We start from the raw sequence: 22,750 nt of genomic DNA, 5'->3' as shown, positions 1-22,750 counted from the left end.
TGTTGGGGTGGAAAGTGAAACCTCGAGTTCAACAATTTCATTGCCCAGCAGCAGAGCATGATTGGCCTGTTTTGATATTTTTCTATTTTTATTTTTTTTTTAACCATGTGCCTGTTTTTTCTTGTAGACAGAACTGCTCACTACTCTGCCATTAACATCTCTCTGGACTAATGCTTTGTCTTTCACCATAAGCATTAACACAGTCTTTGCTTTTGTCCCATGGCAGCTTTGTTATTTAATCTCTCCTGCCCCCTGCTCTATCACACACCATCCCTTTTGTTCTCTTCCCCACCAACTCCCTCCCTCCCCCAAGCTTCACTTGCTTAAAACCAAATTCTTTTCTAACCTTTGCCAGTTCTGATGAAAGGTTACAGACCTGAAACGTTAATCTGTTTCTCTCTCCACAGATGCTGCCTGACCTGCTGAGTACTTACAGCACCTTCTGTTTCTATTACAAGTAGATTCAGTGTATTGTTTTCACTCAGTTGCAGCTTCGTCCAGATATAGCATATTTGATGAGCCTATTACATCTGTCACTCTAACTGACCCAGGGAGAGAAACACAGGAACTGGCTGGATTAAGAAGCTACTCTTCTAATTCTTTAATTAAACAAGTTTTTATTGTTTAAAAGTTTTAGAATTTTGATTGCATCACATATCCAATACAAATATTTTCCAATTGTACTTCAAGTCTCCTATTATAACAATTCTAGTTCTATAAAAACTAATTAAGCCTTTCTTTCAGATTCAAATACTTCCAACATAAATTTGTGGTTTTCTGGAACACACAGAACTATAGAGGTGTAGCATTTTCAAAATCATTGTAAAGGGCAAGAATGGGCAAATAAAAACCTCCCGGTCAAAAAAAATCATAACATTTTAAACTACAACTTTACACACATCAATTTATGGTTTAGGGCAGGCAAGTCCTAACACCTAGTCTTAACCAGGTGTGAGATATCTCAACTCAATTGTTTGGAAATCTGAGGCATGTTGCCAAATATGTCCTTGTTGAATAGATGCGTTCTATGCATATTGTCTTGTAATCATTATTACTATAATTACCTCTTACAAGGCGGCAGTCTAGCATTCCAGGAAAAAATGATCCATCATCACAGCATTTACACAGTTCCTTATGTGCATGAACAGTTCCCCATTCAAAGCAACTTAATTATTAAATAGGATTATCATGCTGCCAACATTTTATTTGCCCTCTTACCAAGCAACTATTCAATTTAGATAAAAGCAAAATAGCTCAGATTCTGAAAATCTGAAATAAAAACAGAAAGTGCTGGAAATACTCAGCAGGTCAGGCAGCATGTGTATGTAGAGCGAGAAACAGAGTTAACATTTCAGGTCTGTGACCTTTCATCACCTTTCTAATGAAAGGCTACAGAGCTGATACATTAACTCTATGTTTCTCTCTCCATAGATGCTGCCAGACCTGCTCAGTATTTCCAGCACTTTCTATTTCTACTCAATTTAGATAGTTTATTCTCTCGGAAACTGATTTGTAGATGCATAAACAGATGGAAGACTGCAATGAGAAACCCTCTGGGCTGAAAGACTTTCATGTCACATCAGAAAAAGAACAATGGGCAGCATTGCTCAGCAATTCTCCATCACAAGGATTGTGATGACAGGGCGAGTAGAAAAAGAGGTCTGTGGAAAAATATAAAAATTCAGGAACACACAGGCTCTTACTTCACTCCTTGTCCCCTTCCTCAGCTGTACCCTAGCATAACGTTTGGGCATGCTGGTAGCCTACAGTACATTGCCGAACTACCACTGTTCCTGCCTGAGCCTTGACGTGAAGTATCAGCTGATTATTCAGCTTTGAGGCATTACAAACAAGCTCAACTGTGTCCTCACTCAACATGAACACACTTTTGAGCAAAGGTCATGAAGTCACAATCCAGCTGATCTTTTATCCATTCATGAGCAAAGTAACACTGGAGCTGATCGTAGTAGCCTGACTGTTCGTGAGATCACATACCAACCTGGAACATTCTTAACTTTTACTATAGAATTCTTTAATGTAGCGTGAAACATTCAGGTTTGTACTCCTGCATGATTTGTTTTTCATTTGTGCAAGTTATAAACTTTGTAGGTAAAGAAAAAGGAGCAATAGTATGAAGTGCCCTAATTAATATTTTAATTTTTTGTTTTAATTGGGCACACAAGGCCCTATGTGCTAACTTTAATTGGAGAGTGAAACAGAATGCATAAACACACAAAAAGTTAGCACAACACTTCATATAAATTATGGTCTCTGCAACTTAGTGTTCCACGCACTGCCTTTGCCAGCTGACCAGTTATCCAACTGTATCGCATTTAAAGTCATAGGGCTGAATTTTATTAGTGCGCCGCAAATCACGGCGGCACATTTTGAAGTCGGCGGACTACACGCGCAGAAGCGCCGCAGCTGAGCCCCTGTGATATTTCGCGCAGGACCACATTTAAATGGAGGGGGTGGAGCGGCTGCCCCCAATGATGTAGAGGGATCGGCCGCTCCGTCCCCTGCAATGATGTCCGGCGCCACCGCGCAGGTGCCGGCGCCATTTTTAAAGGACTTCAAGCCCTTAGCAAAAATTTGAATTTTTAAAGAGATACTATTGTTCATTTAAAAAAAAATACTTCAAAGCTGCAGGCTCTTTCCCAACCCCCCGCTAATGTATTTTTTATTGGCCAATATGACAAACATTAACTTTATTCCCAACCCGAACTTTTCCCCCTCAACCTCGTCACATTTGCCCTTCAACCCCTTCCCATCATCCCCACAGCCAATAAAAAAATGTTTTCCCCGCTCCTGCCCTGCAAATTTCACTCGTCCCCACTCCCCACCAGTGTCTCACATCAGAAATCCGAATGGAGTTCCGAAGGCACACGAGTTGCAGCAGGCAGCTGTAATATTGGCGTGGGACAGCCGCCCGGTCCAGGTGAATTATTTACCATCTATTTGCATTCATTATTATACGCAAATGAATGCCTCGCCACCATTCAGCGGGGTGCCTCGTCCTTGCCGGTAAAATACGGTGAGGCCTTCTCGGCATTAGGGGTTGTCGAGGGCACTCCCGCAAGTATTTTACGGTGACCCCGCCACAACCCCTGATGTCGAGGGGTTGGTAAAATTCAGCCCATAGAATCAGTGGCACAGAAGGAGGCTATTCTGCCCATCGAATCCTTGCCAGCTCTCTGTAGAGCAATCCAGTCAGTCTATTTCCCCATTCTATCCCCATACACCAACAAGTTTATTTCCTTCAAGTCCCCATCCAATTCCCTTTTGAAATCATTCATCGTCTCTGCTTCCATCACCCTTGTAGGCAGCGAGTTCCAGGTCATTACTACTTGCTTTGTAAAAAAGTTCTTCCTCATGATCCCACTGTATCTCTTGCCCAAAATCTTAAATCTGTATCTCCTGGTCCGAGTACCATCAGCTAATGCGAACAGCTTTTCTTTGTCCACCTTATCTAAACCGGTCATAATTTTGTACACCTCTATCAAAACTCCCCATACTCTCCTTTTCTCTAAGGAGAACCACCCCAGCTTCTCTAACCTAACCTTGCAGCTAAAATCCATTATCCCTGGAATAATTCTGTTAAATCTCCTCTGCACGCTCTCAAGGACCCTCACATCATTCCTAAAGTGTGGTGACCAGAACTAGATGCAATACTCTAGTTGTGGTCTAAACAGAGTTTATAAAGGTTCAGTATAACTTCACTGCTTTTGTATGCAATACTATTTATTACCATTAATACTATTTATGGCTCCTCATCAGAGCCCTTTCCTATCCTGAGTGGTGTGAAACAGGGCTGTGTTCTCGCACCCACACTTTTTGGGATTTTCTTCTCCCTGCTGCTTTCACATGCGTTCAAATCCTCTGAAGAAGGAATTTTCCTCCACACAAGATCAGGGGGCAGGTTGTTCAACCTTGCCCGTCTAAGAGCGAAGTCCAAAGTACGGAAAGTCCTCATCAGAGAACTCCTCTTTGCTGACGATGCTGCTTTAACATCTCACACTGAAGAATGCCTGCAGAGTCTCATCGACAGGTTTGCGTCTGCCTGCAATGAATTTGGCCTAACCATCAGCCTCAAGAAAACGAACATCATGGGGCAGGATGTCAGAAATGCTCCATCCATCAATATTGGCGACCACACTCTGGAAGTGGTTCAAGAGTTCACCTACCTAGGCTCAACTATCACCAGTAACCTGTCTCTAGATGCAGAAATCAACAAGCGCATGGGTAAGGCTTCCACTGCTATGTCCAGACTGGCCAAGAGAGTGTGGCAAAATGGCGCACTGACACGGAACACAAAAGTCCGAGTGTATCAGGCCTGTGTCCTCAGTACCTTGCTCTACGGCAGCGAGGCCTGGACAACGTATGCCAGCCAAGAGCGACGTCTCAATTCATTCCATCTTCGCTGCCTTCGGAGAATACTTGGCATCAGGTGGCAGGACTATATCTCCAACACAGAAGTCCTTGAAGCGGCCAACACCCCCAGCTTATACACACTACTGAGTCAGCGGCGCTTGAGATGGCTTGGCCATGTGAGCCGCATGGAAGATGGCAGGATCCCCAAAGACACATTGTACAGCGAGCTCGCCACTGGTATCAGACCCACCGGCCGTCCATGTCTCCGTTATAAAGACGTCTGCAAACGCGACATGAAATCGTGTGACATTGATCACAAGTCGTGGGAGTCAGTTGCCAGCATTCGCCAGAGCTGGCGGGCAGCCATAAAGACAGGGCTAAATTGTGGCGAGTCGAAGAGACTTAGTAGTTGGCAGGAAAAAAGACAGAGGCGCAAGGGGAGAGCCAACTGTGCAACAGCCCCAACAAACAAATTTCTCTGCAGCACCTGTGGAAGAGCCTGTCACTCCAGAATTGGCCTTTATAGCCACTCCAGGCGCTGCTTCACAAACCACTGACCACCTCCAGGCGCGTATCCATTGTCTCTCGAGATAAGGAGGCCCAAAAGAAAAGAAGAACTATTTATGAAGCCCAAGATCCCATTTACTTTGTGAACTACTCTCTCAATATGTCCTGCTATCTGCAAAGATCAATGCACATGAACCCACAGGTCCATCTGTTCCTGCACACTCTTTAGAACTGCACCATTAAGTTTATATTGCCTCACCCTATCCCTTCTGCCAAAATGCATCACCTTACACTTCTCTGCATTAAATGACATCTGCCACTTGTCTGTCCATTCTGTTAGCCTATCTACATCCTGTTGCAGTTGATTGGTATCATCCTCACTGTTTGCCAATCCTCCAGCTTTGGTATTATTGGCAAATTTTGAAATGTTATTCTGTATTCCAATATCCAAGTCATCGCAAAAAACGCAGTGGTCCTAGCACTGACCCTTGAGGAACACCACTGTCTACCATCCTCCAGTCTGAAACCAACCATTTACCATGACTCATTGTTTTCTGCCTCAAGCCAATTTTTTATCCAAGCAGGCACTGACCCTCCTATTCCATGAGCCTCAATTTTGTCAACCAGCCACTATGTGGTACTTTGTCAAATACTTTCTTAAAATCTATCCGTTGTATTCCATTCATCAACCTTCTCTCCTATTTCATCAGTTGGATTCGTCACGCATGATCTGCCTTTTACAAATCTGTGCTGGCTCTCCCTAATTAACTCAAACCTCTCCAAGTGCCTGTCAATTTTTTCCCTGATTGTTTCTAAAACCTTACCACTGATGTTAAACTGACTGGCCTATGGTTACTTGGAAGGACCTTAGACCCTTTCTTGATTAAGGGTGTCACATTCATCATGCTCCAATCCTCTGGCACATCCCCCATATCTCGGGAAGATTGGAGGATTAAGGCAAGCCCTTCCACTATCTCCAATCCCACTTCCTTTAGCAACCTGGGATACAAGCCATCCAGACCAGATGACATAACCACTCTTAGCATAACCAGCCTTTCCAATACATCCCATCTATCAATTTTCACTCCGTACATGACGGGCTGAATTTTACGCCTCCCCAGCGTGTCGGATGGTGGCGTGGGGGCAGCGTAAAATTGAGCGGGAGGCTCCGGGAGGCCTACCCGTCCTGCTTCTGCCTCCGACCAAGTTTACGGCATCGTGCGGAGGTGGGAAACGGCCCGAGGCCAATCAAGGCCCTTAAGCGGCTACTTAAGGGCCCTCGCCCACCTCCATGGGTATTTTACCCGTGGCAAGTGGGCACGCCCAGCGATAGCTGCTGGGGCATTTCCACGCCCCGGGGGTGGGTGGCATGGCAATCAGGCACAAGGTGCCCGATTGAGGGCCGCCCCCACCTCCCAACACACCCCCGGGACCCAAGACGCCACTCCCCCATCCCACCAAACGACCACTCCAGCCTCACCAAGGAAGGACCGATCCTCCTGGTGAGGCATGCCCTTACTTACCTTCCCTCCTGAATCTATGGCTTCGGCTGGGCTGCAGTCCCAGCAGTGGCCAGGGAAGAGCTGCCAGCCTGCAGCGATTTCCCGTCTGCCTAAGGTAAAATCCAGCCCTACATCTATCATCTCCACTTCTCCCGATATTTTGTCAGCATCCTCTTCCTTAGTAAACATACTAATTAAGTATTCTAGTCATGTAACTTCACTACATTTTCCAACTTCAGATGATATCTCAGAAGGTGGTTTAAAATTTAAATCAGAATACCTAATTACAATCCTCAGAAGTCCAGGTGGTGACAAAAATAAAATACAACTCAAAAAGAGGGGGGTGAGGTTGCAGACAATTTAATTGCAGTGCTCCCATGAAAGCCAATACAAAACAGAGGACAATAGATTGATGTAGCAGTCACTAGGACAGGAGATCCAGCTTTTGCATTGAAAGATTATTCCCAAGATGATATTGCTTGGAAACATATAGGGGTTGCACACCTTGTGAAAGGTTGTACCTATAGTACCTCACTGACTCGAAAATCTCACAACCAAAATTTGCTTGTGAGTCCGTTACGAACTCTAGCTTTTAGCATAACATTCCACCTAGAATCAGATGATTCACACTGTCGCCCCGACCCAAGGCATTTAAGATGGTGTGCACCATAGAATCATAGCAATGTACAGCATGGAAGGAAGCCAATCGGCCTACAAGGAGCCATCCAGCCTCATCCCCGTTTCCAGCGCTTGGTCCACAGCCTTGTAGGTTACAGCACTTCAAGTGCATATCCAAGTACTTTATAAATGTTATTCTGGGCGGCACAGTGGCGCAGTGGTTAGCACTGCAGCCTCACAGCTCCAGGGACCCGGGTTCGATTCTGGGTACTGCCTGTGCGGAGTTTGCAAGTTCTCCCTGTGTCTGCGTGGGTTTCCTCCGGGTGCTCCGGTTTCCTCCCACATGCCAAAGACTTGCAGGTTGGTAGGTTAATTGGCCATTATAAATTGCCCCTAGTACAGGTAGGTGGTAGGGAAATATATAGGGACCGGTGGGGATGTTATTGGAATATGGGATTCGTGTAGGATTAGTATAAATGGGTGGTTGATGGTCGGCACAGACTCGGTGGGCCGAAGGGCCTGTTTCAGTGCTGTATCTCTAAACTAAACTATAAGGGTTTCTGCCTCTACCAATCTTTCAGGCAGCGAGTTTCAGATACTCACCACCCTCTGAATGAAAACATTTCTCCTTGAATCCCCTCTAAACCTCCTACCTTTACCCTAAATCTATGGAAGCCTCAATCAAGGAGAATAAGGCCTTCCTACTTATTCTATCTAGACCCCTCATAATTTTATACATTTCAATTAGGTCACCCCTCAACCTCTTCTGTTCCAAAGAAAACAACCCTAGTCTATCCAATCTTTCCTCATAACTAAAATTCTCCAGTCCAGGCAACATCCTCGTAAATCTCCTCTGTACCCTCTCTAATCCAATCACACCATTGGTGCGATGACCAGAACGGCATACAGTGCTCAATCTGTGGCCTAATTAGTGTTTTATACAGTTCCAGCATAACCTCTCAGCTGTAAAATTCTATGCCTTGGCTAATAAAGACAAGTATCCTGTATGCCTTCTTGACTACCTTATCTACCTGTCCAGTCACCTTCAGGGGTCTGCGGACATGCACTCCAAGGTCTCCCTATTCCTCTACACTTCTCAGTATCTTAGCATCTATTGTGTATTACCTTGCCTTGTTTTCCTTCCCCAAATGTATTACCTCACACTTCTCCAGATCGAACTTCATTTACCACTGTTCCGTCCATTGACATCTTCCTGCAGTCTACAGCTTTCTTCTTCGTTTTCATCCACATGGCCAATTTTTGTATAGTCTGCAAACTTCTTAATCATACCCCCCACGTTCAAGTCCAAATCACTAATATATACATTCATCATCTCTGACTTTTCCCTTCCTTGACTTCTCCATCTCCATTTCTGGGGACAGGCTATCAATTAATATCGACTGTAAGTCCACTGACTCCAATAGCTGCCTTGATTACACTTCCTCCCACTTTGCTTCCTGTAAGGACTCTATTCCATTCTCACAGTTTCTCCCTCTCCATCGCATCTGATGATGCCACCAGTGCTTCAGATATGTCTTTTCTTCCTCTGAACCAATGACTCTCCACCACCAGGGGTGACAGGACCCTCAAACATGTCTATCCCATTTCCCACACTTTTGCTCTCATCCTTCCCCTCCCTCTCAGAACCACAATACGGTTCCCATTGTCCTCACCTTCCACCCCATAAGCCTCCACATTCAATGGATGTCTGCCATGTCCACCACCTCCAGTTTGATGCCACCATCAAACAACATCTTCCCCTCCCCTTTCAGCATTCTGAAGAGACTGTTCCTTCTGTGACACCTTGGTCCACTCTTCAGTCACCCTTGCAAGTGCACAAGATGCAACACCTGCCCTTTTAGGTCCTCCCTTCCCACTGTCTGGGGCCCAAACACTCATTCCAGGTGAAACAGCAATTGACTTGTACATCTTTCAAGTATACTGCACTGTTCAGGATGCAGTCCCTCTTGGGGAGTCCAAATGCAGGTTGGACGATTGCTTTTTGAACACCTCCATTCAATCTGTAAGCACGAGTTGAGTTTCTGGTCACTTGTCATTTTAATTCTATCCCACTCTAGCCTCTCTCTCCTCAGCCTTCTGCACTGTTCTAAGCTCAACAGAGGCTCGAGGAACAGCACATCATCTTTTGATTAGACAGTTTACAGCCTTCTGGAATCAACATAGAGTTCAACAATTTCAGATCATAACCTTTGCTCACTTTTTTTTAAAAAAAACAGATACCAGCTGTTGGCAATGATTCTGCTGTTGCCACTTACACCTCTTTGAGACCCATCTTTTGTTTCTTTACTTGTCCCATTACCATTCCCTTTTGCCCTGCACGATCATCTCTGTTGTCATTTAATCTCTCCTGCCTTCCACCCTATCACAGGCCTTCCCTTTTGTTCCTTTCTCCCCTCCCGGCTTTCCCTGTCTCCGTACTTGCTTAAACAACTGTTACATCTCTACCTTTTTCCAGTTCTGATGAAAGGTCATGGACCTGAAACTTGAACTTTATTTCTCTCTCCACAGATACTGCTCAACCTGCTGAGTATTTCCAGTATTTTCTGTTTTTATTTCAGATTTCCAGCATCCACAGAATTTTACTTTTCTTTAGGGTCAATTATTGAAGTGGATTTCCAGCTCCACTCAAAAGGATGGAACTATGAGACACAGATGCTAAAAAAATCAGTATGGGAATGGGGAGGATCAAATCGCTCTTGCAAAGCTAACCTTGAGAAAGCTTTAAATGTGACTATCCCTACAATATTCCCTTTTTTAGAGAATTTATCTAAGCCATTGTATGTTGAAAGGAGAGCAATAAAGGTGGTTTACCTTTTTTCTAATAAATAAAACAAAGACATATACAGAACAAAGGAGTTTGAAATTTAGGATTTAATATCTTATGAACAAACTCATTTGGGCGAGTACAGTTAAGCCGACATAGAACATCCTGACCTTTATTTAATAGGTCATTCTACTCTACTGAATACTCTTTTAATCTTAAAAACTGTGCACAAACAAGGGGTTTTGCCAAGTGTTCCAAACCATGTGCTGTGACCACATCACTGTAGCCATATTCTGTTCTGCAGCTGTGCTATCAAATGCTGCAGCTTATACAATAAAATTTCCAAAGCATTTTGACTCATTAAAAAATAAGTACCTGTTTGGAATGAGCCAAAATTCTTTGTAAATCTGTACGTCTGCTATAAAACTTTCCAACGTGCACAGCATATGAAAAGTAATGGAAATCTGGACCTCTGCCCTCCAAAAGGACATGGCTGCTGGGTCAATTGACATTTTGAAGACTTGAGATTGGTAGATTTTTGTTAGGTAAGGGTATGAAGGGATATGGACCAAAGACAGTGAAATGGAGCCCAAGTACATATCATGCATGATCTAATGGCATGGCAGAACAGGCTTGAGACCTGAACGGCCTACCCCTGTTGCTATATTTCCACTTCCTATGTAATTACTCTAACTGAGGATCCAATGCTAAAAATTGTCTCTGACAACTGGATTTTTTATATGAGACACTTGGCAGGAGATTTATTTGTGACTGAATAATGAAATATGATTCACCTAATGTCCTGTTGCAAAAAGGCAGTCTACAATGTAGCACTAAATCATACAGACTAGAACATTTCAGGCCCAATTCCTAGCCTGTTCCCAGTTAGCTGAACTCAACTGAGCGGTGCTATAAGATTGCTACAGTTGATATCAACATCCTTTGGCAAGGGCTTGTTGGGGTGGGGACAGGAAATCAGCTTGGATTCTCAGGAGTGATCAACATTCAAAGATCCAAACTGGAAAGGGTGCGTACGTATAGATTGAGAGAGGATAATCACCAGGGAAGTGGTACTGAACAAATTGTTGGAGCTGCAGGCTGACAAGTCCTGATGGAGTTCGTCCTAGGGTCTTAAAAGAAATGGCTAGTGAGATAGTTGATGCGTTAGTTTTAGTTTTCCAAAATTCCCTAGATTTGGGGAAGGTTCCGTTAGATTGGAAAATAGCGAACGTAACTCCTTTATTCAAAAAGGGAGGAGACAGAAAGCAGGAAACTACAGGCCAGTTAGCTTAACATCTGTCTTAGGGAAAATGTTAGAAGCTATTATTAAAGACGTTATAGCAGGGCATTTAGAAAAATTCAAGATAATCAGGCAGAGTCAACATGGTTTTGTGAAAGGGAAATCATGTTTAACCAATTTATTGGAGTTCTTTGAGGGAGTTGCATGTGCTCTGGATAAAGGGGAACCGGTGGATGTACTGTACTTAGATTTCCAGAAGGCATTTGATAAGGTGCCACATCAAAGGTTATTGCAGAAAATAAAAGCTCATGGTGTAGGGGGTAACATATTGGCATGGATAGAAGATTGGCTAGCTAACAGGAAACAGAGATGTAATGAGTGGTATGCCACAGGGATCTGTGCTGGGGCCTCAACTTTTTACAATTCATATAAATGACTTAGATGAAGGGACCGAAGTTATGCTAAATTTGCTGATGACACAAAGATAGGTAGGAAAATAACTTGTGAAGAGGATGTAAGGGGGCTACATAGGAATATAGATAGGTTAAATGAGTGGGCAAAGACCTGGAAAATGGAGTACAATGTGGGAAAATGTGAAATTGTCCACTTTGGCAGGAAGAATTAAAAAGCATATTATATTAATGGTAAGAGATTACAAAGCTCTGAGATGCAGAGGGATCTGGGTGTCCTAGTGCATGAATCGCAAAAGGTTAGTATGCAGGAACAGTATGTAATTCGTAAAGCTAATAGAATGTTGTCGTTTATCGCGAGGGGAATTGAATACAAAAGTAGGGAGGTTATGCTTCAGCTAAACAGGGCATTGGTGAGCCCACATCTGGAGTACTGTGTACAGTACTGGTCTCCTTATTTAATGAAGAATGTAAATGCGTTGGAGGCAGTACAAAGAAGGTTTACTAGAGTAATACCTGGAATGGGCCGGCTAGCTCGTATCCGCTGGAATTTAGAAGAGTAAGAGGCAACTTGATTGAGACATATAAGATCCTGAGGGGTATTGACAAGGTGGATGTGGAAAGGATGTTTCCCCTTGTGGGAGAATCCAGAACTAGGAGTCACTATTTAAAAATAAGGGGTCGCCCATTTAAGATGGAGATGAGGAGAAATTTTTTCTCTCAGAGGATCATGCGTCTTTGGACTTCTCTTCCTCAAAAGGCGGTGGAAGCAGAGTCTTTGAATATTTTTAAGGCAGAGGTAGATAAATTTTTTATGAGCAAGGGGATGGAAGATTATCGGGAGTAGGTGGAAATGTGAAGTAATCAGTTCAGCCATGGACTTATTGAATGGCGGAGCACGCTCGAAGGGCTGAGTGGCCTACTCGTACTCCCGCTCTTAATTCATATGTTCGTATGATAAAGCTTGTCTGGGATGCCCGTTTTGTTGAAAAATGCACCAACTTTCACTGTATGGACTCATATAAGAATACCAATTTAAGCAAGTGTGCAACTGAACCAATGCATGAATTTCACCTATAAGAGAGAAGGATATGAAATTGCCAATAAAGGGTTGCAAGATATAACTGAGAAAACTTTTTGTTTTAAAATCCCAAGTCTTTTCTCATTCACTCGTCAGACATTTTGTTACTGAAGAGCTGATGGAACAGCAATGTATTTTACAATCTTTGGAAATGAATGGATCACACCGGCTACTGAAAATTTCCTTTTAACTTTTTATGAAAATGCGTAAAAATCAGGATATACATTGACTGTACTTACAGATTTTTGTAATTATTGTGAATGACCAAGATATTACTCCAACAGGAAACAAAATGCACCAATATTGGACCTTCACTCATGCAGAAATGTTTGTCTTTTTACAAAATGAACAACCAATGCAGAAAGTAACTGATGAGCAGATGAGACAATTATCTCTTAGCCATAATCTGACATACAAATACTAGCCTGTACCAGTTGTCATAAGTGGCTCATTTGGCACAAGTAGACAAAAGGTGGCCAAAACCATCACTGCAGTGTAACTGTAGAATCAATAGACCTTCCATCTTTTCTAAATATGGTAAAACTGACGGAAATAAAAGAACGAGAGAAAAACTGCAAGCAAAATGTTAATGGTCTAAAACATTTTGTCAGTAGTTTCACCAGTTAGCATTTCTTAAATTTCATTTTAGAAATATGGCCCATTTTAGAAAATTTAAATGTGCTTTCACACACAATACTTTACATCCTGTATACATAATCCCTCACTGCACTTGGCTTGTAAGAGGCAAAAAAAGATAAACACAATTGATTTTTGAAGCTTTTGTCCTCCTTTCCTGACTAGTGATTCATGTTGGGATACAGTTGCACAATTGCTGGCAGCTCAGCAGTACTTTACCTAAAAGGTAATTCTTCATGAGCTTCGACATTGAATTATTCCTAATTTTTAAGTAGTCCTTATCTAATCTCCACCAGATGTGCCTTCCAGCATGCCAACCAGGGGTAAGAATCTGGTCAACATTTCTTGCCCCTTACCTGATGACACAGAGACCAGTTGTGGTGCCACCTCCAACTCCCCCCTCAGCTAACTCAGCACAGACAAGGGATCAAACCTGGAACCCTTCTGAAAAATAGACTTTAGTAAATAGCACAAATTGCTTTTATTCACTGAATTGTGGGAAGATGCTTCAATTTAAATTTTATACCAAGACTATGTGATACATTAGGTGAAAGCAATTGTTCTTTCATTTCTGAGACCTGGGTTCAATGGCAGCAAAGACTGATGAATTAAACTTTTTTCTCTCTCTGGCATCTGTCAACACTCAACAGGAAATAAGAATGTGTTCTCTTAAATCAGTTTTTGCAGCTAGAGGTTTCCAGCACAATCCTACTCAGAACTTGTCACTAACTGGCACTAGATGTACAATTTTACTCAAAGTGGTCACAAGAATTGCTGGTATGCGAATGGAAGTGCTTTTGCAGTTGTAATTGGGCCATATTGGTAAAATGGTGAAAAGAAAATGTTATTCTGCATTCAACCCTATTGTATTTGACCTTGGAGTAGTTGATGTAAAACAATGACAAGAAGTCCAAAAAAATTCTAATCCCCAGCACTAACATCCCTCAGCAGACAAGTACGATTGCACTGAGAGTTTTTTTTCTATTTTCAAACCAGTCACGTTTATGACCTTTGAATGATATTGCCAATTCAAAAACAAACACTGGAAAATTATTATTGTCTATTTTGAATGCATTGAAGACCCTTCAGGTATTCAAGGAACGCATCAGACAAAAGACAAAAGTTCTATAAAACAAAATGATTACACATTAAACAGACTTAAAAGTAAAAGTGCAGTAATAGTGTGGAATATGCTTACTCTGCAATGGATAACCACCACATGAAGTGGGTCACTGTTTAGCCATGTCTCCATTGATTTGCATATGGTACACATCTTATCCAGAGGCGGCGCATGGAGGTCAGGCCAACCTACATCCATCACCTGAAACATGAAGCAAATTTTATTTTTTCAAGGGTTAACAACAAACATCTGGTGCAGTACTCATTGAGACTGTGTCCTGGTGCAGTATTCATTGAGACTGTGTCCTGGTGCAGTATTCATTGAGACTGTGTGTCCTGGTGCAGTACTCATTGAGATAATGTGCCTTGTTTTAAAGCAAAACTTCATTAAAACACCAAGAAAATTCAAAGAGTTGAATCTCAAATTAGTAAAAAAAAAGTGCATACAAATTCATCATAAAACCGGTTGTCAAAGAGGAACTGACAATGTTACATGTAATGTTTACAGAGCATTAACACTTTTCTTCTTTGGGCAACAATGAATAATACAATTACCAGACTGTATTTCATTGTGGCTCTGAATATAGATAAAGAACTTTCACAAAGTTGAAGTCATAAATCACAAGAATAAATGCACTTTTTTCTCTGAACCATTTTGCAACAAGAACCATTACTTCTCAACTGAAATCAGAGCTTTATCTTTAAAAAAAAAGTCATTTTAGGTAGAAAAAACTTATTTCAACATTTGTATGGAAAGAGTTAAGTGAACCCTTTTCCACCTAAACTGGAGAAAATGACCATAAATTCCCAACGAAAGGAATGGAAATTCTGAAAACATGTGGTTTTAACCAACTTGATTATGCATTGAAAATAACGGAAATTTCTGAAATTCTTAGAAGGAAAAGGGTAAAAGTCACTGTAACAAGGGAACTATTAAAATGATGAAAGTTTGATGATGTTGGGCTGTTACAGGAAAAAATTTGAGGTAACTTATCGAAGTCTTGAAGATTAATAAAATTAAATAAAATTGATCCAAAAAATTGTTTACCTGGATGAAGGGCTCAAAAATTACAAAACATCATTTACAAAACAGAAAGTTGGCAACAAATAGGGAATTAACACTACGGTTAAGAGCCATATGGAATACGTTACTGTGAAAGACCACTAAAGCAAACAGTGTAACTAATAAGATGTATTTTGGGAGAAAGAAGGGAACTGAGTGTTATGTGAGAATGCAAGCATGGGAAGTTGAGATCAGTCAAAATGTAAGAGGCTTGCTGGGACTCAGAGGCCTTTCTTGTTCCTAAATTTCTTGTATTCCATTCTTCTATATGAGGTTAACATTGATAATTTTCCTCTTTTCTTCCAATGAGAATGGAAATCAACCAAAATAACCTGAAGCACGTGCAGCTCCATTTTCCCAATTCAAAGCAACCCATTCAGTTACTGCAGAAGACACAGGTCCTTCAGAGGGCATCGAATGATGTACATCAAGAATTGCCAAAATCCATAACTGCAGGAAAGCAGAGGTCAAAGGGCCAAAAACTCAATTAAAATAATACCTTTTGCATAAGTAAAATATTAGAATAGGGACCAAACTTTCCGATCTGTGCCATCTAGGACCAATTAGTGTGGAGCATGAGGTGTACGCTGCTATGCCAATTTTGTTAGTGTCCAAACTTCCTCTGAAGCCTCATTATATTACAGGAGGCATATACCATGAAGAGGAGGAAGTCCAGGGGCAAAATTTTGATCTGGCCACCTTTTGACCAACTGCTATGTTTTTAATTTAATGTCTGTTCACTAGAAGCTATGATTTGCAAGTTGATGGTCTTCATGTCAATTTAAAGGTACTGTCCTCTGTGAATCAGTTTGTGGCATGGCTCGGGGTAGCATTCCAAGCAGTAATCCAGGTACCCCTAACAGTTTGCTTTTCAGAGAGCTGATAGAGGCTGCCACCACTGCAGAAGCAGTTGATGAAGGAGTAGAAACACAAGTGTGGCCATGAAGAATGATGGTGCAGGAATAGGAGGGTGATGGTTTGACTTTGGTTTATGACAAGCAAAGATGCTTTTCTGTTTTTCCCCTGGCCAGCCTCCAAATAAGCCATATTGCAGATGAGTTAGAGTGAGGGTTGAGTGACAGTACTAAACAGATTTGCATCATGAAATGGAAAATAGACTGAGCATTCTGTAACAAGTTCTGAAGCAGAAAATTACTTGTTATTCAAAATCAAATGTAAAGACATATCTGCACAATACCAGCATGTCCATTATGAATGATGGCACCTGATCAGCAACTTAGGAGTGGACAGTAATAGATTTTATAGGGGCAGTTTTCCCCAAATTACATGAAGCACCATTACAAGAAATATGTACTCAAAGTCCTCTGACACACATTTGCATGAAATTTAAAGTAATGCACCCTCCTCAGACACAGTCAATTCTAGACTCCAAAAATTCCATGGGAGATGTTTGGTTGCAGCTCTCTCCAGGAGCAAAATGGGAGCAAAGGATTAGCATCCACTTTTCCTTTGCATTGCCCCCATTTTGGAACAGGGCAGATGAAAACCAGCCCTAAGAAGATTCAATATCCAGATTATTAGAACTTAAATAAAGGAACAATTGAGTGGCCATCATTGCCCAATAAAATGGCAAGATTGTTGGACAAAAATATTTTTAAATTAACCATGAAGGAGTTTTTATTAAACATTTAATGGGAAAAAATTGTTTCTTTTCTGATGATTTTTTTTGCATATTACCACAGAAATAGAGTTCTCCACATTCCACTTTAAGAAGTTTTTATTTTTGAAGATTTGGTTTCCAAACTGTTTTTCAGTGTCTAAAAAGTACAAAAATGCCCAAGGGGTGAGAAAAGGTATGAATTGAAAATTCAGCAGACAGAATGCATGATTAGGTTAATCAAAAGCATAGATGAGCACAGGAAAAAAAAGCGAAGCAATTCTATGTTTTAATTAATAAATAGTGTTACAAAACCCCTTCTTTTTCTTAGGCAGTCTCTCGGGAACGAGGATGACTTTCTTCCACTCAGGGTTATGGGTCCTTAGGTGACTGAATAGTCCAATTCTGGATCCGCAGACTCTGCCACAAGTGGAGCAGGTGATGTTTGGTGAGGCGAGTGAATGGGATGCTCCAATTTCTGAATGCTCCTTCCGCTGTTTGCACTTGGTCGCTGCCTGGGCATGTCGCGGTTAGAATTGGCTGGCACCTTCATGGATGATTCTTCTCCATTTTAGGTGGTCTCGGGCAAGAGATTCCCACGAATAAGTGGAAACATCACGTTTTTTCAGGGAGGTTTTAAGGACATCCTTGTAGCATTTCCTCTGTCCACCTGGTAGCCTCTTGCCAGGATGGAGGTCGGAGTAGAAGGCTTGTTTTGAGAGTCTTGTGTCAGGCATGCGGACGATATGGCCCGCCCAGCGTAACAGACTGGCCACGACCATGTCTCGATACTGGGGATGATGGCCTGAGAGAGGACACTGATGTTGGAGCGCCTGTCCTGCCACTGAATTTGCAGGATCTTGTGGAGGCACCGCTGGTGATATCTCTCCAGGGCTTTGAGATGTCTGCTGTACAGTGTCCATGTTTCCAACACATATAGGAGGGCAGGTAACACTGCAGCCCTGTAGACCATGAGCTTGGTGCCAGGTTTGAGATCTTTGTCGACACTCTTTTCCTCATTGACCTAAGGCTGCGTTGGTACACTGGAAGCAATGCTGAGTTTCATCATCGATGTCTGCCTTTGCTGAGAGCAGGCTCCCAAGGTATAAGAAGTGATCCACATTGTCCGGTGGTTCGCCATGGATCTGGATAGTCAGAGGAGCAGTGTTATGCTACAGGAGCAGGTGGGTAGAGGACCTTTGTCTTCTGGATGTTTAGCTTAAGGGCCATTCTTTCAAAAGCCTCCGTGAATGCATCGACGAAGGTTTGAAGCTCGACCTCTGAGTAAGCACATACGCAAGCGTCGTCAGTGTACTGCAGCTCGATGGCAGAGGTTACAAAACCACAGCATCAGCCAGTCACACGATATGCCACAGGACTGAAATTAAGGATTTGGATGTTTTAACCAGAGGTTAGAAATATGGAAAACCATGTTACTTCAATATAAAACCACTTTGTACCTTGGAGTTAAGCTTGGCAAGGTCATATCTCCTCTCAGAAAGGTTGAATACCTGTAGAAAGCATATGGACACAATAAATCAAGGACAACTGTAATATTTTACCTGCACTTGTAAATCTTATAAAATGTCCAAAAGTTCAGACGTAAAGTGCATTGAACAATGAGATTATCTGGTAGAAAGCTCAAACCAATTTCTTGGCTATCGTCCATCAGTAGCCTGGTTTACTCTTCAAACCACGACCCTAATACTCCTTATATCAGACCTTTCTAAATCAATAGAAACTGCTGTTAACTCTAAGATTATTCATAACCTTGAAAGTTCTGGTTTAATTCATGATTTTCAGTATGATTTTTACCATAGACATTCTACTGGTGAACACTTTGTTGAATCATCTACCATTACTTTAGAATTCTCCAAACCTTGGACAAAATATGACCTCTACTTCTAGACAGTTACCTTCGAATAGTCTCCCACAAAACATGAGTTCTTTCAGACGAGATAGTAGCAGGGCAGAATTCCTAAATCCACTGTGTTACGCCAATGTGTTTAGGTGAATGATAATTTTCTTTAATCCACTGACTGGAGATCTGAATTTATATATTTGTAATGACATTTTAAAAAAGACAAGTTGCCAGCAAAATCATCCTTTCAGCTCAAGATGATCACCTAATTTGCAACACTGTATCCTACACTGCAATGCTTGAGAGGAGAGAGACAAAATGTCTGCTCAGTCTCCAGCAAGAACCAAGACCCAGGAGGTTTAAAGGTTCTTTCAGTTCTTTCAGCAAGCAGAGAAATACTGCTTACTGCTATGTTCGAATGACTGGGTGACTGTCATGTGACAAGCCCCTCCCCATCTGTGATTTTAAGCTGGTGTTTTTTCTGCAGAAGAGGAGAAGCAACTGGATTCTGACATGGGCAGACCCTACTAAGTGGAGGTCCCTCTCTCCCCATTCCAGCTTGAAAGCTTTCAAATCCTTCCTGTTAACTGACCACCTTCGCATACTCCGGCTACAATCAGAAATCCTGTTGGAGGAAATCATCTGCATTGCTATCTTCAAAAGACTCAAAGAACCAGTCATCTACCTCTTCAAACTAAAAGCTTCAGGACCACCGAATTCAGCTAGAAGCCAGCCGAATCACCAAACGTCACAGACTGTTTAACACTTTTTTCTATCGACTCTAACTCAACCAATCTACCTTACCCCATCCTGTAACCTATTGGTGTGTGAGTAAACCTCTAGTGAGTGTGTGAAAGTGAAAGTTGCATGTTGTTTATTATTTTATTAGTTCGATTTAGATAGAATAAAGTTAACCTCTTTCTTTGTTAAACTCAAGAAAACCTGTCCAATTGGTACTTGCTATGATCATAGCAAGAACCAAAGTAATCAAACACCTACTGAACTGGCCAGTACATCCACTTTAAGAAAGAATTAAACCTGTTATTGTCAAACAAGGAGAGGGAAAAGCGGGAAGCCCTTTGACCCCTCCTCACTTGACCGATTTTTCTGAGTTGGGGGTCACTTATTATGCAGGGTCTACTCTCAGCAGGATTCCCATCACCAAATGAGAACTCATCACAAGAAAAGGCAATCCCTTTCTCACCACATTGCAACTTGTTCATTCTTACTTTACAAGCATCACAATGGTCATTGCTCATCAGAACATTCCTCCAGTTTCTTCTAAGCTCCAAACATACTCTCCCTACACCCTCACTTTCTCACAGTGATGAAATGAAGACTCATTGCTCAGTCTCCTACTTGAGCTCATCCTTTCCCAGAACCTCAAAACTGTGGAACTATTTAGCTTCTGTAGTTTTTCACTATTTCTCCACTCTTCGGGATATTAAATCCCAAGCTTGGTGTCACCTGATCACGACCATATAATTTGTCTTACATTACAACTTGGCTGGTGGATGGGTTGACTTCAAAATGCAATTTTATTTTGAAAACCGAAGTATAGATAGATCTCTCTATCTGACCCTCAATCTTAAGGTTTCTCTGAGTAATTTTGAAAACTAAAGGACAAATTTTAAATACTAAGGTAAAATTTATATATTTTGTGCAAGAGTGAGAGAGAGAGAGCAAAATTTTTTAAAAAGCTGATGGAAAAAGACTGGAGTTGGTGGGTGTGAGGGGCAGGGGGACATTAAAAGAGACTCTAGGGTCAGTGGTCAGATAGACAGACCATGTGCTTATATTTATTATGTCAATTTTCAAAAGGTTAGATTTTGAAATCAACTTCTCCACCTGTGTTTTGTTCACAATTAGAAAAAGGTGAATGTTAATCCCATGTTTTTGGAACAGGCTGAGACTTTCATGTAAAAAAAAAGGCAAGAAGAGACACAAAAGACAATCGAATTGACAAATGTATTATGAAAGCCATAATTTTTTGGTATGCTTAGATGCTTATTTTGGGTATGAGAAATTTCAGTTACTCAAAAAAATGAACAAATGATTTGAAAAGCATTATGAGCAACATCATAAGAACTAGGAGCAGGAGTAGGCCATCCGGCCCCTCGATCCTGCTCCGCCATTCAATAAGATCATGGCTGATCTTTTCGTGGACTCAGATCCACTTACCCGCGCTCTCACCGTATCCCTTAATTCCTTTATTGTTCAAAAAGATATCTACCTTAGCTTTAAAAACGTTTACTGAAGAAGCGTCAACTACTTCACTGGGCAAGGAATTCCATAGATTAACAACCCTCTGGGTGAAGAAGTTCCTTCTTAATTCAGTCCTAAATCTGCTCCCTCTAATCTTGAGGCTATGCCTCTTGTCCTAGCTTCACCTGCCAGTGGAAACATCCTCTCTACTTGTATCTTATCTATTCCCTTCATAATTTTATATGTTTCTATGAGATCCCCCCTCATTCTTCTGAATTCCAATGAATATAATCCCAATCTACTCAGTCTCCCCTCATAAGACAACCCCCTCAACTCCGGAATCAACCTAGTGAACCTCCTCTGCACCCTCTCCAGTGCCAGTATATCCTTTCTCAAGTAAGGAGACCAAAACTGCACACAGTACTCCAGGTGCGGCCTCACCAGTACCTTATACAGCTGCAACATAACCTCTCTGCTTTTAAACTCAATCCCTTTAGCAATGAAGGACAAAATTCCATTTGCCTTCCTAATTACTTGCTGTACCTGCAGACCAACCTTCTGCAATTCATGCACAAGGACACCCAGGTCCCTCTGCATAGCAGCATGCTGCAACTTTTTACCATTCAAGCAATAATCCTTTTTACTGTTACTCCTACCGAAATGAATGACTTCACATTTATCAACATTGTATTCCATCTGCCAGACCTTTGCCCACTCACTCAATGTATCTATGTTCCTCTGCAAAGTTTCACAGTCATCTGCACACTTTGCTCTGCCACTCATCTTAGCGTCATCTGCAAACTTTGACAACCTACACGTGGTCCCCAACTCCAAATCATCTATATAAATTGTAAATAATTGCGGTCCCAACACCGATCCCTGAGGCACACCACTAGTGACTGATTGCCAACCAGAATAGCACTCAGTTATCCCCACTCACTGCTTCCTGTCAGTCAACCAATCCTCTATCCATGCTAATACTTTACCCCTAACGCCATGCATCCTTATCTTATGCAGCAGCCTCTTGTGCGGCACCTTGTCGAAGGCCTTTTGGAAATCCAGGTACACCACATCCACTGGGTCCCCACTGTCCACCTTGCTCGTAATGTCATCATAGAATTCCAAAAGATTTGTCAAGCATGACCTGCCCTTCATGAACCCATGCTACGTCTGCCCAACAGGACAATTTATATCGAGATGCCCTGCTATTTCTTCCTTGATAATAGACTCAAGCATCTTCCCCACTACAGAGGTTAAGCTAACCGGTCTATAATTCCCCATCTTTTGTCTACCTCCCTTTTTAAACAGTGGCGTCACATCTGCTGTTTTCCAATCCGCTGGAACTACCCCAGAGTCCAGTGAATTTTGGAAAATTACCACCAGTGCACCTGCTATTTCTCCCGCCATCTCTTTTAGTACCCTGGGATGCATTCCATCAGGGCCAGGAGACTTATCATTCCTTAGCTCCATTAGCTTGCCCAACACTACCTCTTCTGTAATAATGATTGTTTCCAGGTCCTCACCTACGTTCGTCTCTTTGTCAATTACTGGCATGTTATTAATGTCCTCCACTGTGAAGACCGATACAAAATACCTGTTCAATGCCTCAGCCATTTCATCATATCCCATAACTAAATTCCCCTTCTCATCCTCTAAAGGACCAACGTTTACTTTAGCCACTCTTTTTCGTTTTATATATTTATAGAAACTTTTGCTATCTGTCTTTATATTCTG

At 41.9% G+C, this 22,750-nt stretch overlaps 1 protein-coding gene across 7 annotated transcripts in view; it reads right to left on the bottom strand.

Annotated features, from left to right (window-relative positions):
• LOC137347116 (tensin-3-like) overlaps positions 1–22,750 on the bottom strand; it is a 547,175-nt gene that overhangs the window by 172,037 nt on the left and 352,388 nt on the right. For 6 of the 7 annotated variants that reach the window (XM_068011228.1, XM_068011236.1, XM_068011256.1 and 3 more), the window contains 2 exons: positions 18,411–18,461; positions 14,349–14,471 (listed from right to left, as the gene is read on the bottom strand). In XM_068011228.1, the coding sequence (XP_067867329.1) occupies positions 14,349–14,471; positions 18,411–18,461 (174 nt within the window). The remainder of the gene's footprint in view (positions 1–14,348; positions 14,472–18,410; positions 18,462–22,750) is intronic. The other variant, XM_068011247.1, reaches the window with a different exon arrangement.

Source organism: Heterodontus francisci, chromosome 2, assembly GCF_036365525.1.
Source record: "Heterodontus francisci isolate sHetFra1 chromosome 2, sHetFra1.hap1, whole genome shotgun sequence".
Taxonomy (NCBI): Eukaryota; Metazoa; Chordata; class Chondrichthyes; order Heterodontiformes; family Heterodontidae; genus Heterodontus; species Heterodontus francisci.
The sequence above is the reverse complement of the archived record's forward strand: the minus strand, read 5'-3'. Positions and strand labels throughout refer to the sequence as shown.